This window comes from Erigeron canadensis, chromosome 6, assembly GCF_010389155.1.
Source record: "Erigeron canadensis isolate Cc75 chromosome 6, C_canadensis_v1, whole genome shotgun sequence".
In the NCBI taxonomy this organism is placed as follows: Eukaryota; Viridiplantae; Streptophyta; class Magnoliopsida; order Asterales; family Asteraceae; genus Erigeron; species Erigeron canadensis.
In genome coordinates, this window is record NC_057766.1 from 3652161 (window position 1) to 3668854 (window position 16694).

The 16694-nt window shown below is 37.4% G+C and overlaps 1 protein-coding gene across 1 annotated transcript; it reads right to left on the bottom strand.

Annotated features, from left to right (window-relative positions):
• Positions 1-4154: 4154 nt before the first annotated feature.
• LOC122604128 (heat shock 70 kDa protein 3-like) lies at positions 4155-15102 on the bottom strand (the record flags this gene model as incomplete). The annotated part of the gene is made up of 3 exons (XM_043777028.1): positions 14874-15102; positions 13348-14705; positions 4155-4193 (listed from the first exon to the last, which is right to left on the bottom strand). Coding segments are annotated over exons 1-3 (1626 nt in total), but the record flags the coding sequence as incomplete, so codon positions are not given.
• Positions 15103-16694: the final 1592 nt, after the last annotated feature.

Consider the following 16694-nt stretch of genomic DNA (forward strand, 5'->3'; position numbering starts at 1 on the left):
GGAAGGCAACCATGCCTTCCACTCGTCATCTCCAGCAGCTTCCACAAACACATTGTTCTCATCTTCTTGTGGGAAGCGAAGAGTACGACATAATGACGCTGGAGTGATAGAGATGGACTTTGTTCCTTCTCGAACAGTACCCACTATAGACTGGGTGAACTCGTCATAGTTACACGTCCACCAGAATTCACGAAGAAGATGAACATAAATCTTCTCCGGATCTGCCATTATACAGTGACTGGCAGGGGAAGCATGAATGAAATCAAGTATTGGCTTATATCCTTTTTGTACCTTTCGGTACTTCAGACGAGCCGAGATGGTTATTAGGTTTAACAACCATCTCAGAAGCATTGAAAGAGATCTTTGAGGATTTTATAATATTAGCAGATGGAGAAAAGGAAGAAGAATTTAGATAAGACTTTTGAGTGGCGGCGGAAGCAGATGGAGTTTGAGAAGATGAAGCCATTTTAAAGTTTAGAAAGAAAAAAAACAATATGAAGATGCAGAGAACGGAGAATGCAGAGATGATGATTTTGAGAAGATTAAGAATTTTTTGAGAGATTTTGAAGAGAATGAATAGTTGAAAGAAAGCATGAAAAAGGAAGTATGGGTATGAAATTGTATATATAGGGTGTGGTGAAGGAATGTGATTGGTCAGAAACGAAAAGACAAAAGAGAGTTTTTCTCTCTCCTCATTTTCAACATCTACAGTTGCTTAACAACTGTAACCCTATATATATTTATATATAAAACCCTTTGTGAGTAACGTTTTAAAAAAGAAAAAGATATTTTCAAAATACTTGAGTATGCGCCGTATTTGTCTGACAGATACAGACCAACAGAGGCATAGTCATGGTCTCAAGTGGACAGATGACGTACTTGAGTAAAAACAAGTGGGTAACCTTTTGTAAACATGTATAATATGTGGCACAAAAGACTACCACGTCATCAACACAGTTACATCTGAAATAGTGAGTTTCAGATCCAGTCCTATGTTTTATTTAATATGTTTTATTTTATTTAATAGAACATGTCTCAGCGAACGTATCGATAAGAACATATTTTAAATAAGATATCAGCGAGCATATGACACACATATGGTCGCTGAGATACAATTTTGGCAAATTGTCAGCCATCAACGGATTTTAGGAGTCTTTACCAATAACCGTTTGCTATTGGACTAGATGGAAACTTTTGGCTTTCCATTGCCTTTATTTTGCTTTTTCCCAAAGCAACAGGGATCAACGGATTTTATAAGTCTTTACCAATAACCGTTTGCTATTGGACTAGATGGAAACTTTTGGCTTTCCATTGCCTTTATTTTGCTTTTTCCCAAAGCAACAGGGATCAACGGATTTTATAAGTATTTACCAATAACCGTTTGCTATTGGACTAGAGGGAAACTTTTGGCTTTCCATTGCCTTTATTTTGTTTTTATCGAAAGTATGACAAACTTAAACTTGCTGACTCCAATTAAGCTTACACAAGACATGTAAGTTAGATAGTTGAGTCACCATTCAACATTCCCAACCTGCTGACAAGATCTTTAAATCTCTTCTCATCTAAGGGTTTTGTGAAGATGTCAGCGAGTTGATCATCAGTGGGGATGAAATAAATTTCAACATCCCCTTTCATGACGTGGTCACGTATGAAATGATACCTAATGTCTATGTGTTCGGTTTTGGAATGTTGAACAGGATTATGTGTGATAGCAATCGCACTTGTGTTGTCACACATAATGGGAATCTTAGTGTAATCTAAGTCATAGTCAGCGAGTTGGTGTTTCATCCAGAGGACTTGTGCACAGCAACTCGCTGTCGACACATATTCAGCTTCAGCAATGGAGATGGACACTGTATGCCGTTTCTTACTAGACCAACTAGTTAATCTCCCCCCCAACAGTTGACATCCTCCACTGGTACTCTTACGATCTAACATGCAACCAGCATAGTCAGAGTCAGAGTAAGCAACAAGATCAAAATTTGACTCCCTGGGATACCAAAGACCTAAGGTCATAGTGCCCTTCAGATATTTGAAGATGCGTTTGACAGCAAGAAGATGAGACTCTCTAGGAGATGCTTGATATCTTGCACATAAGCAAGTAGCAAACATGATATCAGGACGACTCGCTGTAAGATACATTAGCGAGCCAATCATCCCACGATAGTGAGTGGGGTTCACATGCTTACCATCAGGATCAGTATGGAGATTATTGGGAGGAGACATGGGGTTGGCTTTGGAGAAATGTCAGACATATCAAACTTAGCCAACATGTCTCGGATATACTTTTCCTGGTTGATAAAAATACCATCAGTGTGCTGACGTATTTGTAACCCAAGAAAGAAGGTTAATTCTCCCATCATACTCATTTCAAAGTGAGATGACATTAGAGAGCTAAACTTTTTGCATAGTTTAGTGCTCGAGGATCCAAAGATAATGTCATCAACATAAATTTGGACATATAGTATATGAGCACCTTTTCGAAAGATGAAAAGAGTGCTATCAATGGATCCTCGCTGAAAGTTGTTAGAGAGAAGAAATTCTGAGAGAGTGTCGTACCAAGCCCTGGGGGCTTGTTTAAGACCGTATAAGGCCTTATAGAGACGATAGACATGATGTGACTTGGCTGGATCTTCAAAACCAGGTGGCTGCTCGACATAGACTTCTTCATCGAGTTTTCCATTTAGGAAGGCACTCTTAACATCCATTTGATAGACCTTGAAGTCTCGATAAGCAGCATGTGCCAAGAATAAGCGTATAGCTTCTAATCTGGCCACTGGAGCAAAGGTTTCATCAAAGTCAACTCCTTCTTCTTGAAGATAACCTTGTGCAACCAGCCTAGCCTTGTTGCGTACAACAACACCATCTTCATCCATTTTATTCCTATAAACCCACTTAGTTCCAATGGGTTCTTTGCCAGGAGGAAGAGGAACTAAGAACCAAACATGCTGTCTTTGGAATTGAGTTAGTTCTTCTTGCATTGCAGCAACCCAAGATGGGTTAACCATGGCTTCTCCAATATTCTTAGGAGTTATCATTGACAAGAAATTAACATATAGACATGTGTTTCTAGTCGCTGATCTAGTCACAATGCCCTGCTGAGGATCACCAATAATTTGGTGAGCAGGATGACTTGAAGTCCATTTAAGTGATGGAACACTTGATGAATCTAGAGTGGCAGTGGAAGATATTTGTATTGGATCAGCAGGAGAAGAATAAGAGGAGAGATCAATGGTAATTGAAGGATCAAGAGAAGCTTGATCAGTGGAGCCACTTGTCTGATTTAAATTAACAATGATGGGGTCATTAGCACACACTATGTCTTCAGTGTTAGCTGAAGCATCATGAAATTCTTCATCAGCAGAGTCATCAACTTGCATATCATCAGCCAGTGATCTAGGTTTGGCTGATGCAGCATGGATTGACCTTAAGATAGGCTCAACTGGCTCAATCGTATAGATATGAGCAACAACTTGCTCCAGCTCAGGGTCTGCTGAACTATCCTCAGTGAGTTGCTGATCAAGAGGAGGCAAGCAAGAAGCATCGACATATGAGTCAGCATCCTCTATAGGAGGGTTAATGAACTCATTGAAGATCTCTTCAGTAGAAGATGGTTGGATATCTCTAAGAGCAGAAGAGCTTTCATCAAAAGTGACATGAATTGATTCATCTACTTTTTGAAGACGAGTATTGAATACTCTAAAAGCTTTGCTAATAGAAGAGTATCCAACAAAATAACCATCATCAGCTTTAGGATCAAATTTCCCTAAATGATCCTTATTATTTAGAATAAAGACAGGACATCCAAATACATGAAAGTATTTGATTTGAGGTTTCTTTCCTCTTAAAACTTCATAAGCAGTTTTGTCATGTCTTTTGACAATAAGACATCTATTTTGGGTGTGACAAGCAGTGTTGACTGCTTCAGCCCAAAACCTACTGGGAAGAGAGGACTCACTGAGCATAGTGCGTGCTGCCTCTACAAGAGTTCTATTTCTCCTTTCAGCAACACCGTTTTGCTCAGGAGTTCTAGTGGAAAAGAAGTTTTGTGAGATCCCTTGATCAGCACAAAAAGTTTCAAGAGTGTGGTTTCTAAACTCAGTGCCATGATCACTTCTGAGTTCTTTGACCCTTATGCTGTTGAGATTTTCCATTTTCTTGATGAATTTGATGATTTCATCAGCAGCATAACTCTTGGAATTAAGGAAAATTGTCCAAGTATATCGTGAATATTCATCCACAATCACTAAAGTGTATCTGCTACCCTTTAGACTTTGGACATTCACTTGACCAAAAAGGTCCATGTGAAGAAGGTGAAAACAACCCTTAACAGAGTTTGCTTGTTTAGTTTTAAAAGTAGCTCTATGGCATTTGCCTTTTTCACAAGCACCACAGAGCCTATCTTTTTCGAAAGAGAGAGAGGAGGAAGGCCACGAACAAGGTTCTTTTTGGCCAGTGAGTTTATGGTTTTGAAATTCACATGCGACATACGCTTGTGCCATAACCAATTTAGTTCAGCAGCTGACTTTGCAAAGAAACAAGTCTCACTATCAGTTTTGATAGGAGTGAAGTCAACAAGATATACATCTCGTTTTCTTGGAGCGACCAATACGACTTCCTTTTTGATATTTACAACAGTCCCTTGATGTTTATCAAGAATGACTTTGTAGTCAGCGTCACAAAGTTGACTTATGCTTATGAGATTGTGTTTTAATCCATTTACATAGGCCACTTTGGAGAATTTGATTAACCCATTTGAGAGAAGACCATAACCTTCAGTTTGTCCGGTAGAATTATCACCAAACACTATAGTAGGGCCAGCAGCCTCTACATAGTTATCCAGCAAGGTCTTTGAGCCAGTCATGTGTTTTGAACATCCACTGTCCAAATACCACACACCTTTTCCTAGTGAACCCTGCAAGGATAAGACAGAAGGTTTTAGTTTGGTCCACTTTCAGACTCACTGACAGGAATGTCAGTAGAAGTAATGATGGGTGCATCAGTGGTGGAGGAAGACTTAGCGGAGAAAGTTTCCTCAAGGGTGAAGTGGTTTCCTAAGTCAGGAAGCATATGAGTTCTATCATTCTCATCAGTGGGCATCATGTTGTTCTCATTTTCTTGAAGCACCACTAAGTTGCTAACAACGTTGGGAGCACTGAACTCAACCATCATTGCAGGTCGTCCCCATGAATTGGAGATGACATTCTGAGAATGAGGAATCTCAATGCGTTGAGAGGCAATATAGTTGGCAAGATTAGATTGATGAGTCCCCACTGACCCAGTGTCAATGAAGAGAGATTCATTTGGAGAACTCTCACTAATCATGGAAGATGAGGCAGGGTTGGTTAGAGAGGCACAGGCTGAAGTGTGAGCATTTGATTGCACAACAACTTCAGGGGCATCTCTTGAGTTACAACAATCTGTAGCAATGTGTCCTCTCATGCCACAAATATAGCATTTCCTGTTAGAGGAGTTGCTTTGTTGATTGTTAAGAAGAAATTCTTTAAGTTGAGAAGACAAGTCATTGACCTGTTGAGCAAGTTCAACAATCTTTGGGTCAGAAGAGGTTGAAGCCTTAGTCTTTGCCTTGGACTTAGGCTTTGATTTTTGCTTGCGAGAATTCTTTGAGAGAGGAGGGGGACCTAAGAGAGATTTGCCAGTGGGGTCATCTAGACGAGGAGTGGAAGAGGAGGCCATTTGTGAGCCTCTTAACACACTCCAAGCTTGTTTTAGATCAGATTGAGAAGAGGAAGTTCTGGATTGAAGAACCCTATTGGGAGTGGTGGATCTAGAAGATCGATTAGGAGTGGAAGACCTCCCTTGCCTATGAGGGAGATATTCCACAAGAGGAATAGACGAGTGTGACTGCTGGGAAGACAACTGTCTTTTATTGGAAGTGTTGGATCTCACTTGCTGATGTGGCAAGTGTCCCCTTTGTGGAGTCACATTCCTTGCTTGGTGCTGGGAAGCATTTCCTCGCTGAGGAGTAACACTCCTTAGTCGCTGCTGAGAAATGTTTCCTCGCTGAGGAGTTGTACTCCTCATTTGTTGCGGAGGAATGTTTCCTCGCTGAGGAGTAGTTGGTCTGTTGACCGACTGAGGCACATTACTTCTTAGAGGAGTTGGGTGTCTCAGAATTGATCGAGGTGGAGAAGAATGAGAGGCCCGCTGATGGACAACCGGTTTGGCTTGAGATGAGCCCTTATTTTGAAACCTAACATCTCCAAACCTTAAACGTCTCTCCATGAGACGTTCATGCTGAGATACATCAGCACTTAAGATTTTAGAAGGAAAAGAATTTGATGAGATAGACTGAGGTTGCTGCTTAGTATGATCAGCTCGCTGAGGCGTGCTATAGTCATACGGAGCAGCAACGTTACTTCTTTTGAAAGTCTCAGACTTATTCAAAGTAAGGGGCTGAGGAGCGATGGACTTGTACCCATTACTTGAAATGTCTCCATGAAATGTTTCATTTGGAGAATATTGAATTTTGCCTTTGTGTGGCATCATGCCAACAATAGGCAAATGGGAAAATATGTTATTTGATGATGAGGATGAGCTAACTACTTTAGCTTCAGAAGAATTTGAAGGGTCGCTGGAGAGAGATGTGGAGGATCCAGCGTCCATTTCAGTGTGGTAATCATTTCCTTTAACGAAATACCACTTTTTCATTTCCTTAAGAGAAGTAATACCAGAAGGAGGAATTGAGATTTCAGGTTTCACATCATCTTTAAACATGTCAGCGATACAGGCAGCAGATTCAAAATCTCCACCTATCACTGCCTGAACTTGTGCAGGGACTTGTTCATTAAGACATTGATGATGAAACTTAGAAGCTTTTGACCAAGAGGTCACAATCTTCTTGAGGTTGAGAACTTCAAGCTTGAGTTTTTCATTTTCAAGCTGAAGTTTTTGAGTCAGCAACTCATGTGACTGAAGTTCAACATGAACATTCTTTAGTCTGTTGAATTTATCAGATTTTTCACTCAATTCAGAACTTACTGAAAGGAGTTTTGATTGAGCTTCAGCACGCAGAGTTTCTACAAACTGAAGATCACATGACAAGGACTCAAGAACTTTGGTTTTATCCTCATCAGCAGTTGAAAGAAGAGTATGTACCTTTTTGACAGTGACGTTGACCCACTGACTTGTTGAGACTTGGTCTTTTGTCAGCGCATCACTATCAGCCAGAGCCATGAGACACATGGCGTCAACATACTCCTCCTCATCAGAGTCATCTGAATCAGCCCAGTCATGTTCTTCAGCGACCAGACCTTTGCCTGGTGTTTTGGCCTCTTCAGTTTCAGCCATTTTGGCTTTGAGCTGATAATACTTGTTCCTGTATTCATCTGCAGTTTTAGATGAGTTAGATTTTGGAGCAGCGGGAGTTGGGATATAAACCCTGCACTCCTTTTGATAGTGGCCTTTTCTACCACATTTCCAGCATTCCTCCTGTGATTTATCCACAGGAGGCTTATATGGAGCAACCGACTTACGGTTGTTCCATTTCCTGGAGTACTTCTTTCCAGCGATCAAATTCAACAAAATCACTGAACATTTCCTGATTCTCTTCAGCATCAAGCTCTTCAACAAGAGCTTGAAAGGATGCTGGAAGAGAAGGGGTGCTGGCACCATCATTGGGATAGATAGGCTCAGAAGAGATGAGAGCAAGAGGGTCAGTTAAGGGGTTTGCAGAAGTGCTGGTAGCAGAAGAGGAGCCAGCATGTCTCCTAGATTCAGCAGAGGCTCTAATGTTTTGAGCCAAGGCTTTCTCTTCAAATTGAAGAGTACCAAACAACTCCTCAAGATCCAATTCTTGAATCTTTTTGGTAGTACGGAGGATTTGTCTAAGAGTCTGCCAAATGAGAGGAAGAGAATCGATGAACTTATGGCATACCTCAAAATTGTCATGAGTAATGCCAACGTTTGTCATGTCATTGAGCAACCCTTTGAATCGGGTATATGTGCCCTCGAGAATTTCATCGGGAAGACAAAAGAAATTTTCATAAGCACGTTTGAGGTCAATTTTCTTGGTTTTAATCAAGTCAGCTGACCCTTCATAAGTGCTTACTAGTCTTTCCCAAACTTCTTTTGAAGTGGGGAATTTAATGACTAGTTTCATCACCTCAGTAGGAAGGGTGGTGATGATCATGTTTTTCAATCTAGAGTCAAGATTGACGAGCTTTCGCTCTTCTTCAGTCCACTAGACTTCAGGCTTGACTAGATCTGTTACAGTTTCAGGAGCATCAGGTGTTGCACCTGGTGTCTTTTGAACATATGTGGGAATGTAAGGACCTTCATTTAGAATGGTCATAAGACATGGTTCTACACCCACTATGTGTAGTAACATTCGTTCCTTCCATGAACCAAAGTCCTTTGGCTCAAATTTTGGAGGAATAGAAACGTAACCAAAGTCACGCGTGTTAACAAGAGTGGGTACAGACGACATCTTTTACAAACAGAAAAGAAAAAAAATTTAGATTTAATTGTGAAGAAAAGAAAGAAAATAATGTAAACACAAGAGGCAAACAGATCTTGTTCCAATAATTTAGGAACGGTGGCTCTGATACCACTTGATGGTCCTCGAATGCACTGCTTGTGTTTTAATTAACTAACTTATAATGTAAATACGAAATAACAATAACAGAGATGAGATGTAAAGAACTTTGTTTAGTTATATGTATTTCAACTAAACGATGAAAACATAGATGGTTGTTTAATAACAACAACAATAAACAATAAACAGAAAAATATGTTAAGTTTTTGAACACACAAAAACTTGACAAATTACTTAGAGAAAATAAGGTAAACTGTGGAACACACCAACCAGTATAGTGGCTAGGTCAAGTGATTCCTTTTATAGGCAGATAAGGAATCACATGACTATCCTAGTAGATGTTGACACATGAAGGTTGTCAACTATCTATTGGTGGATCATTCAGATCTGCAGAAGCCTCTTTTCTTCATCTTGTTTGTTTTCCAAAAACGGTATGAAAGAGAAACTTCACTGCACCAAAGTAGTACAAGGTCACATGTCTTCATCTTGATATTTTAACACGTGTCCTTGGGACCATTCTTCTAATCTTCAAATTCCCGCTCATATTTGACTAACAAATACTGGACGGTGAGTCATTGAACATATCCTTTAGACTTTGAAGATCGAATATGCTTGCAGATGTGTGAGCTCGTTGACAGCTCGCTGAATGAGCCACTCGCTGAGTTCCTCAGCGAATCCCTGATCCAACATATATAGCAAAGAGAAAGTAAACGTGTAACACTATCACTACTTAACAATGCTTGAAATAAGCTAAACAATCTAAAAATCCGAACCATTACTCTTGACTTATTCAACCTAGCTACCATACGTAAACACAACAAAGTTAACTTTTTCGTGAAAATAGAGTTTGTCCAACTTCAACATGTACTACATGTTCTTGATGTAGTACTTCCAATATCAGGTAGTAATATATATTAAATTGGCTGGAAAATTAGGGCTTTAGTTATTGTATATCTTGTGTTACTTGCTTTAATCCACGTTTATATTATCCGACTAACTACCCTTCCATTCTAAATGGGTGATTTGTAAGGCTGTGATTAAATACATAATTGATCGAATGGACATGTATATATATATATAACTCAACTCACCGGTGACAATATATACGAGAAAAATATCCGTGCGTTGCCTGGGTTATGGTTATCAAAATAAAATTTTAAGTCATTCACAACAAAAAGAAAATTAACAGGAAATAGACCAAATCGTTTAACATAATATACAAGCTTTTCCTACATCTAGGAAACCATACTCCATTAGAGTTTGTAACTCATGCAGAGAAGAATTCAATAAAATGAAACATAGAATTGACATAGGTTGAAAAATTAATAAATTCTTTTGATTGGTATATTAGAGATATTGATCTAAGACATTAGCAAAATCAATTCTTGTGTTTGATAGAAAATCAAAGAAATGAAACGTATTTTATTTCATTATATTCATTTTTATATGGATTCTATGATTCTACGTAAGAAACAATGCGCCTGCAATGTAACTTTTGCTGCCAATTATCACAAGCAGGTCAACCCATGTATCTAATATAAGTATAGCTATACACAAAGTAACAAAGCAGTTCAACAACGTAACAAACTCATATCTTTTGTAGCAAAGCCATATGCAAAGGAAGTAGTCATCACCATCAATCACGAAGATGGACCTTTCTCTTGGATGACATTAATAAATAGAATACAACATCGCCCAACAATTTCACACGAGCTCAATAATTTCACGAAACACACAAAAGATACCAACAGATTTGCGGTAACAAAGTAGCCACATAAACTCTTTTAACTAGCTACATATATACATCAGTTGTAGTATTCGCTAAAAAAATATTATGACAACTCATTTAAAGTAAAAAAAGATAACTTTTCATCTTTATTTTTCCGGTGTCCACGATCTTTTGCTTCTTACTTACTCACTTTATACATGTATCATCAATGTTTCGTAAAAGAAACTATACTTTGGATTATGGTGACATGACAAGAGCATCCAATTTTTTGGTTGAAGGTCTTATACGTTGGGTGAAGATCGACATGACATTTGATTTGTTTTGTTGAAGGCATTTTTTTTTAAACTTAAGGTATTTTCAGAGAAGTGTAAAAACATACAACAAACATGTACGAATGTGAAATTTAAGTATAAAATTTAAAATCTCATAATTTTCTCATCATTTGTTGTACCAATGTGAAACGTGCGGAGTAAAACTGCTAATATTCATTGCTTTATATTTAGTAACATAAAAGGCAGTATATATTTTGAGCACATGCTTTTTTTCTACTAACAAACTTGAAGATAAACTCCACTTTAAAAGGTAGAGTTTATGTGGCTAAGATGACTTGATAATCTAATCAAATGGATCATATTAATTCTTAAAGTAACTTACCGGCAACCATATGTATATATAATTATACGGAGTAATAATTAAGATATCTTATATGCTGGTAAGAACTTTAGCACCGTAGAAAAAATATCATGATCTCATTGAAAGAATATATTTTGATCATAATTTACAATTATAGTACTACACACTGCGATTATATATTACATTACCCGGCTGTCTAATATATATAGTAATATATACTAACAGAACATTATTTCTAAAGACTAACTATCTGATGCGATCATGTCAGAAAGAACATCTCAGTTGCGTACGTGACTTAAGATAGCATCTTCTTCGTGAGATGAATCAGCTTATTTCCTGCTGCACCATCAGTTGCTTTGCTCCTTTTATTAGCCGCATCAATTGTTTTACTTATTGTCTTACCTGTGGATACCACCTGTGCTGAGACACTGAGAATACCATTGGCATCTATGCTAAAGCAAACCTTGATCGCTTGTTATCTTGTACATCTAAACTCATGTCACCTACGCTGGCCCAAAAACCTAGAGAAAGAGGAGTTACATCTTCAAGTACCAGATTTTGCACAACTACATTGCGTGTACCACTCAACTTTTCCGCCAGCACTGCTGCCCCGTAAGCCACAGCTTCATCGGCGTTAATGCTCTTGCAAAGCCGTTTGCCATCAAAGAATTCCATCAGCATATGTTGTACCTTTGGGATCCGTGTTGATCCACCAACGATGACTACGTCATCAACATCATTCTTGTGTATATTTGCGTCTTTCAGACAATTCTCCACATGTTCAATGCACTTCTCAAAGAACCTACCATTCAGCTTCTCAAATCTTGCACTCGACATCATTCTTGCACTCAAATCTCACTTACATCCTTATTCACTTTATCCTTGAATTTTCGGGCACAACACTTGACCATCTCCCTGTCAAAATCCTCGCCACCTAAATGAGTGTCCCCGCCGACAGCTTTAACACTAATGGTACCAGCCTTGCTGATATTGAGAAGTGACACGTCAAATGTTCCTCCTCCCATATCAAAGACGAAAACATTTTTGTCTTTGGGGCAGTACAATGCTAAAAACATTTTTGTTTGTGATGAACCGATGATGCATTTCATTTGCAAGTATCACTAGAAGATGAAACAATGCTAAAATATTGCCATAGCGCTCAGTAAAAATTAAGTGTTTGTGTTTCAGTACTTGATGCCATACCTTTTTTTTCCGGTGTTAATCGTCTTAAAATGTTCATAGAGAATTGGTGACAACCTATTGATACATGCTTTGTGGATGTGTCCATGCTTAGTGGTGGACTGTTGCCTACTTTGTGTTTTTCTAGAGGTTTTAATATTGTTTCCCATTTTGACCTGTCCATTCAAACTCTAACCAATATTGTTCTGTACCGACCAAACTTGCCCATTTTGGCACCTCTATATGTGGGTGTATTCATATGGGATTTTACAGGACTATGACTTTCTATAATATAGTGTAATACGAAAATACGTTAATCAACAATTGTTGTGTTTAATCTCTGAGATTATCACAAGCAGTACATGGAGGAGCATTCATTTTTGAGTAATATAATGATGAATCTTCGTTCCACCTGGAAGTAAGTATTCAGTTATGTTATTTTAAAGTTGTTTTATTATATCTGTATCTATATTCTATATTATATTTAGGGCTTTCCAATTCAGACAAGCTACCAATCCAATGGCAATTTCAGACAAGCTGCCAATTCAACGGCAAGCTTTCCATCAGGGTAAGCACATTGCTATCGTCGCCAAGAAATTCAAGGGAAGCCCGTGATGTGCATCTAACTCACTGAAACAATGTCAAGCTAGATACAATTAGGTTACCTTTTACTAACTTGTGGTTGTATGAAACACACTGTTTTGATATATATGAAATTCACTCTTTTGCTATTCGTTTATTTATTTGTATTATTAGATTAACTGTTATTTAATATGTAAATATTATTAATTTTAAAAAAAAAAAAAAATTTTTAAATTTTTTTGAACCATGACACGCAAAAACGGTGTCATAAAATAGTGTCATAAAAGCGTGTCATAAATTCATGACGCGCGAAATACGTGTCATAAAGCTTTATGACGAGTCGATTTATGACACCAAAAAGCGTGTCATCTGACCCCTTTTATGACACGCAATTGGTGTCATTAAAAGCATTTTTTCTAGTAGTGTATTGCAATTTAATAACCTATAATGGAATTTACAGAAGGTGTCAAGGTGACATACAAACACAGTTGTGTAACTCCTCATCAAGGGCTTTTTCAACACATATTCCATTCTATTTACATAGTTTGATCGTAATTTATAATAGTAGGTACACACTGTGATTACATGTTACATTACCCCGGCTGTCTAAAACTAACATATCATATTATGATAGCTTTTTCTTCATGAGATGAATCAGCCTATTTACTGCTGCGCTAGCAATTGCTTTGCTTCTTTTCTTACCTGTGGATACCACCTGTGCTGAGACACTGAGAATACCATTGGCATCTATGCTAAAGCAAACCTTGAGAGGTTGTTGTCTTTCAGGGCCTGGCGGGACTCCATCAAGAGTGAATGAGTCAAGTAAGATGTTATTTTCGGTTTTGATACTCTCGCCCTGATATACTTTGATCAGCACATCTGTTTGCTTATCATCATCCATCATATACATGTGATCCCTGGTGACAGGTATGGGCGTGTTTCTCGGGATCACGACACTCATATCTTGTACATCTAAACTAATGCCATGTACTCTGGACCAAATACCAAGAGAGAGAGGAGTCACATCTTCAAGTACCAGATTTTGCACAACTACATTGCGTGAACCACTCAACTTTTCCGCCAGCACTGCTGCCCCATAAGCCACAGCTTCATCGGCGTTAATGCTCTTGCAAAGCCGTTTCCCATCAAAGAATTCTATCAGCATCTGTTGTACCTTTGGGATCCTTGTTGATCCACCAACGATGACTACGTCATCAACATCATTCTTGTGTATATTTGCATCTCTCAAACAATTCTCCACATGTTCAATGCACTTCTCAAAGAACCTACCATTCAGCTTCTCAAATCTTGCCCGCGACATTTTCTTTGAAAAATCAGTTCCTTCAAACAGAGAATCCACTTCAATTGATGTCTCAGTCGTTGACGACAAATCCCTCTTCGCTTTCTCGCATGCAACTTTCAACCTCATCATTGCTCTTGCGTTCTCACTTACATCCTTATTCACTTTATCCTTGAATTCTTGGGCACAATACTTGACCATCTCCCTGTCAAAATCCTCACCGCCTAAATGAGTGTCACCCCCAACAGCTTTAACACTAATGGTACCAGCCTTGCTGATATTGAGAAGTGACACGTCAAATGTTCCTCCTCCCATATCAAAGACGAAAACATTTTTGTCTTTGGGGCAGTACAAATCTGCACTCTTGTCTAAGCCATAGGCAATTGCCGCTGATGTTGGCTCACTAATCAAACGCATGACATTAAGACCCGCAAGGGCACCGGCGTCTTTGGTTGCCTGTCGTTGCTTGTCACTAAAGTATGCAGGCACAGTTATAACCGCGTCTGTAACTTTTTTTCCGAGGTAGGCTTCAGCAGCCTCTTTCAGATTCTTCAGAATCATGGAAGATATTTCTTCGGGTGAATAAGATCTGTTTTCATGTGAATCGTGTTCAAATACAATCATTGGCTTCCGTTCATTCCCTTCGGTTACCTTGAAAGGCCATGACTTAATGTCCTCCTGAACTCTAATATCGCGAAATCTGTTCCCCATTAAACGTTTCACATCTGAAAAATTAGAAAAGAACAAAATTAGTTCATATATCGATTCAATATATGCTATATATAAAGAATACCTAAAGATGATATATATGGTTTTAATTATCTTGTACAAGAAATATATATCTAAAAAAATTGTACATATATAAAGATCAAAGATCAAATTAAAGAACTCACCAAAAAGGGTGTTGTTAGGGTTCCTGGTGATCTGATTTTTTGCGGACTCGCCAACCAAGAGTCGAGTGCCGTCCCAAGCAACGCACGAGGGGGTAATCTTGTTTCCTTGTTCGTTAGGAATGATCTCAACACGGTTGTGCTCATGAAACCATGCTGCCACACACGAGTACGTGGTACCAAGATCGATACCAATCGCAGTCGTCGTTTCTGCTCCTCTTGGTTTAGACATCTTGAAACCTAATTATTGATTGTAGTAAAAGAAAAGGAATTAATTAGAACTATCAATTACAATTACGATGGAGTATCAAACATCTAATTTAAAACAATCTGTCTCTGCTTAACATAATTAAACATACGAAACATACTAGATTAGTGATATTAATATATATTACCTTCGATTTGACCGCAAACACCTACAAAGCAGCTATGATATCCGTACTCTTTAATTTGCGTACGTACTACAATTATCTGTTAACCAAAACTAATTTGTAAACGGGGCCTAGCTCGAACTCGAAGGTTGTATATATAAATAGTCGAATTATGTTGGAATCCTAATCAAACTCTACTTTGGTATTGAGTTTATTTTATCATATACACGTACAATACAACATAGCCCCTAAAGAAATTGAATTTGTTATTTGTAGCTACACAAATATTTATACCACATAAATGTATCACATACATATTTTAGTAACTTCTAAAGTGCATTCAAAAAGTTATCCTATCCGATAAACTTATTAAAAATATGTGGTATAAATATCATTTTTCTTATACTTATCTTAAATTTATATCATTTATAAACTATTTACCCATTGATAATTATATTTGATGTACAAAATTTACCCCCTATTTTTAATTAGCCATGATTGCTACGCTTTGAATTACCAAATCAACCCCAAACATTTTTCGTTCTCCAAAACAATGTTTTAAATACCATTGTGGTATTTGGTACTGATATCACCAACCGATATTATTGATTTGGTTAATTTTGTTTATTTCTTTATATAAATATACACTAAACGTGTTATAGTTCAACAAAAATAGTCATAATATAATTGAAATTCACTCAAAAACAACACTAAATACGTATTTCATAAAAAAATAAAAGGTTTAAAGTTTACAAACAACAAAAATAACATTAAAATACCATTAAAAAAATTAAAACGTCGAAAAATAAATGAATTAAAAAATGGAAAAACCGGTCTTACAATACCGGAAGTATCAGAAAAACCGAAAAATACCGCCGGTAATGAATAGTGAAAAGACTGGCTACGCCCTTTGAAAAAAAAATATTTTTAAAAAACTTTTAAAATTTTTATATGGAATAAGTTAATTAAAGAGAGAATAAAAAAAGTGAAAAAAAGGAAAAAAGTTTAAAAAACAAGTTAAAAAAATCAAAAACTAACCTTCTCACCCGTCTCTCTTTAAGGTACCTTCTCATTTGATCTCTATCCTATCTATTATTGTCCCGCGTAATACGTGGGTAAATATATTTTTATACTTATATATATTTAAAATATTATTTTCTTAATTATTAGTTAACAAATTAAGATATTCAATTTCACTTTATTAACATTTGTTTTTTTGACCTTGATAATTTCACAACACTTATTGTGTTGCTCATTAAGTCTTACTGGTTAAATAAATTATTCAATGCCAAAAGTTATTGTTTATCCATTTCATTACAAATATCTCGATGTCATTCGGATTTTCATGTCATAACATAAAAAATATCTTGATGTTATATAAATAAGAAAATAATATGTTTTTTTTAACATTTCATTTAAGGAAAAGGGTAAATCGATGGGAATCTTTTGATCC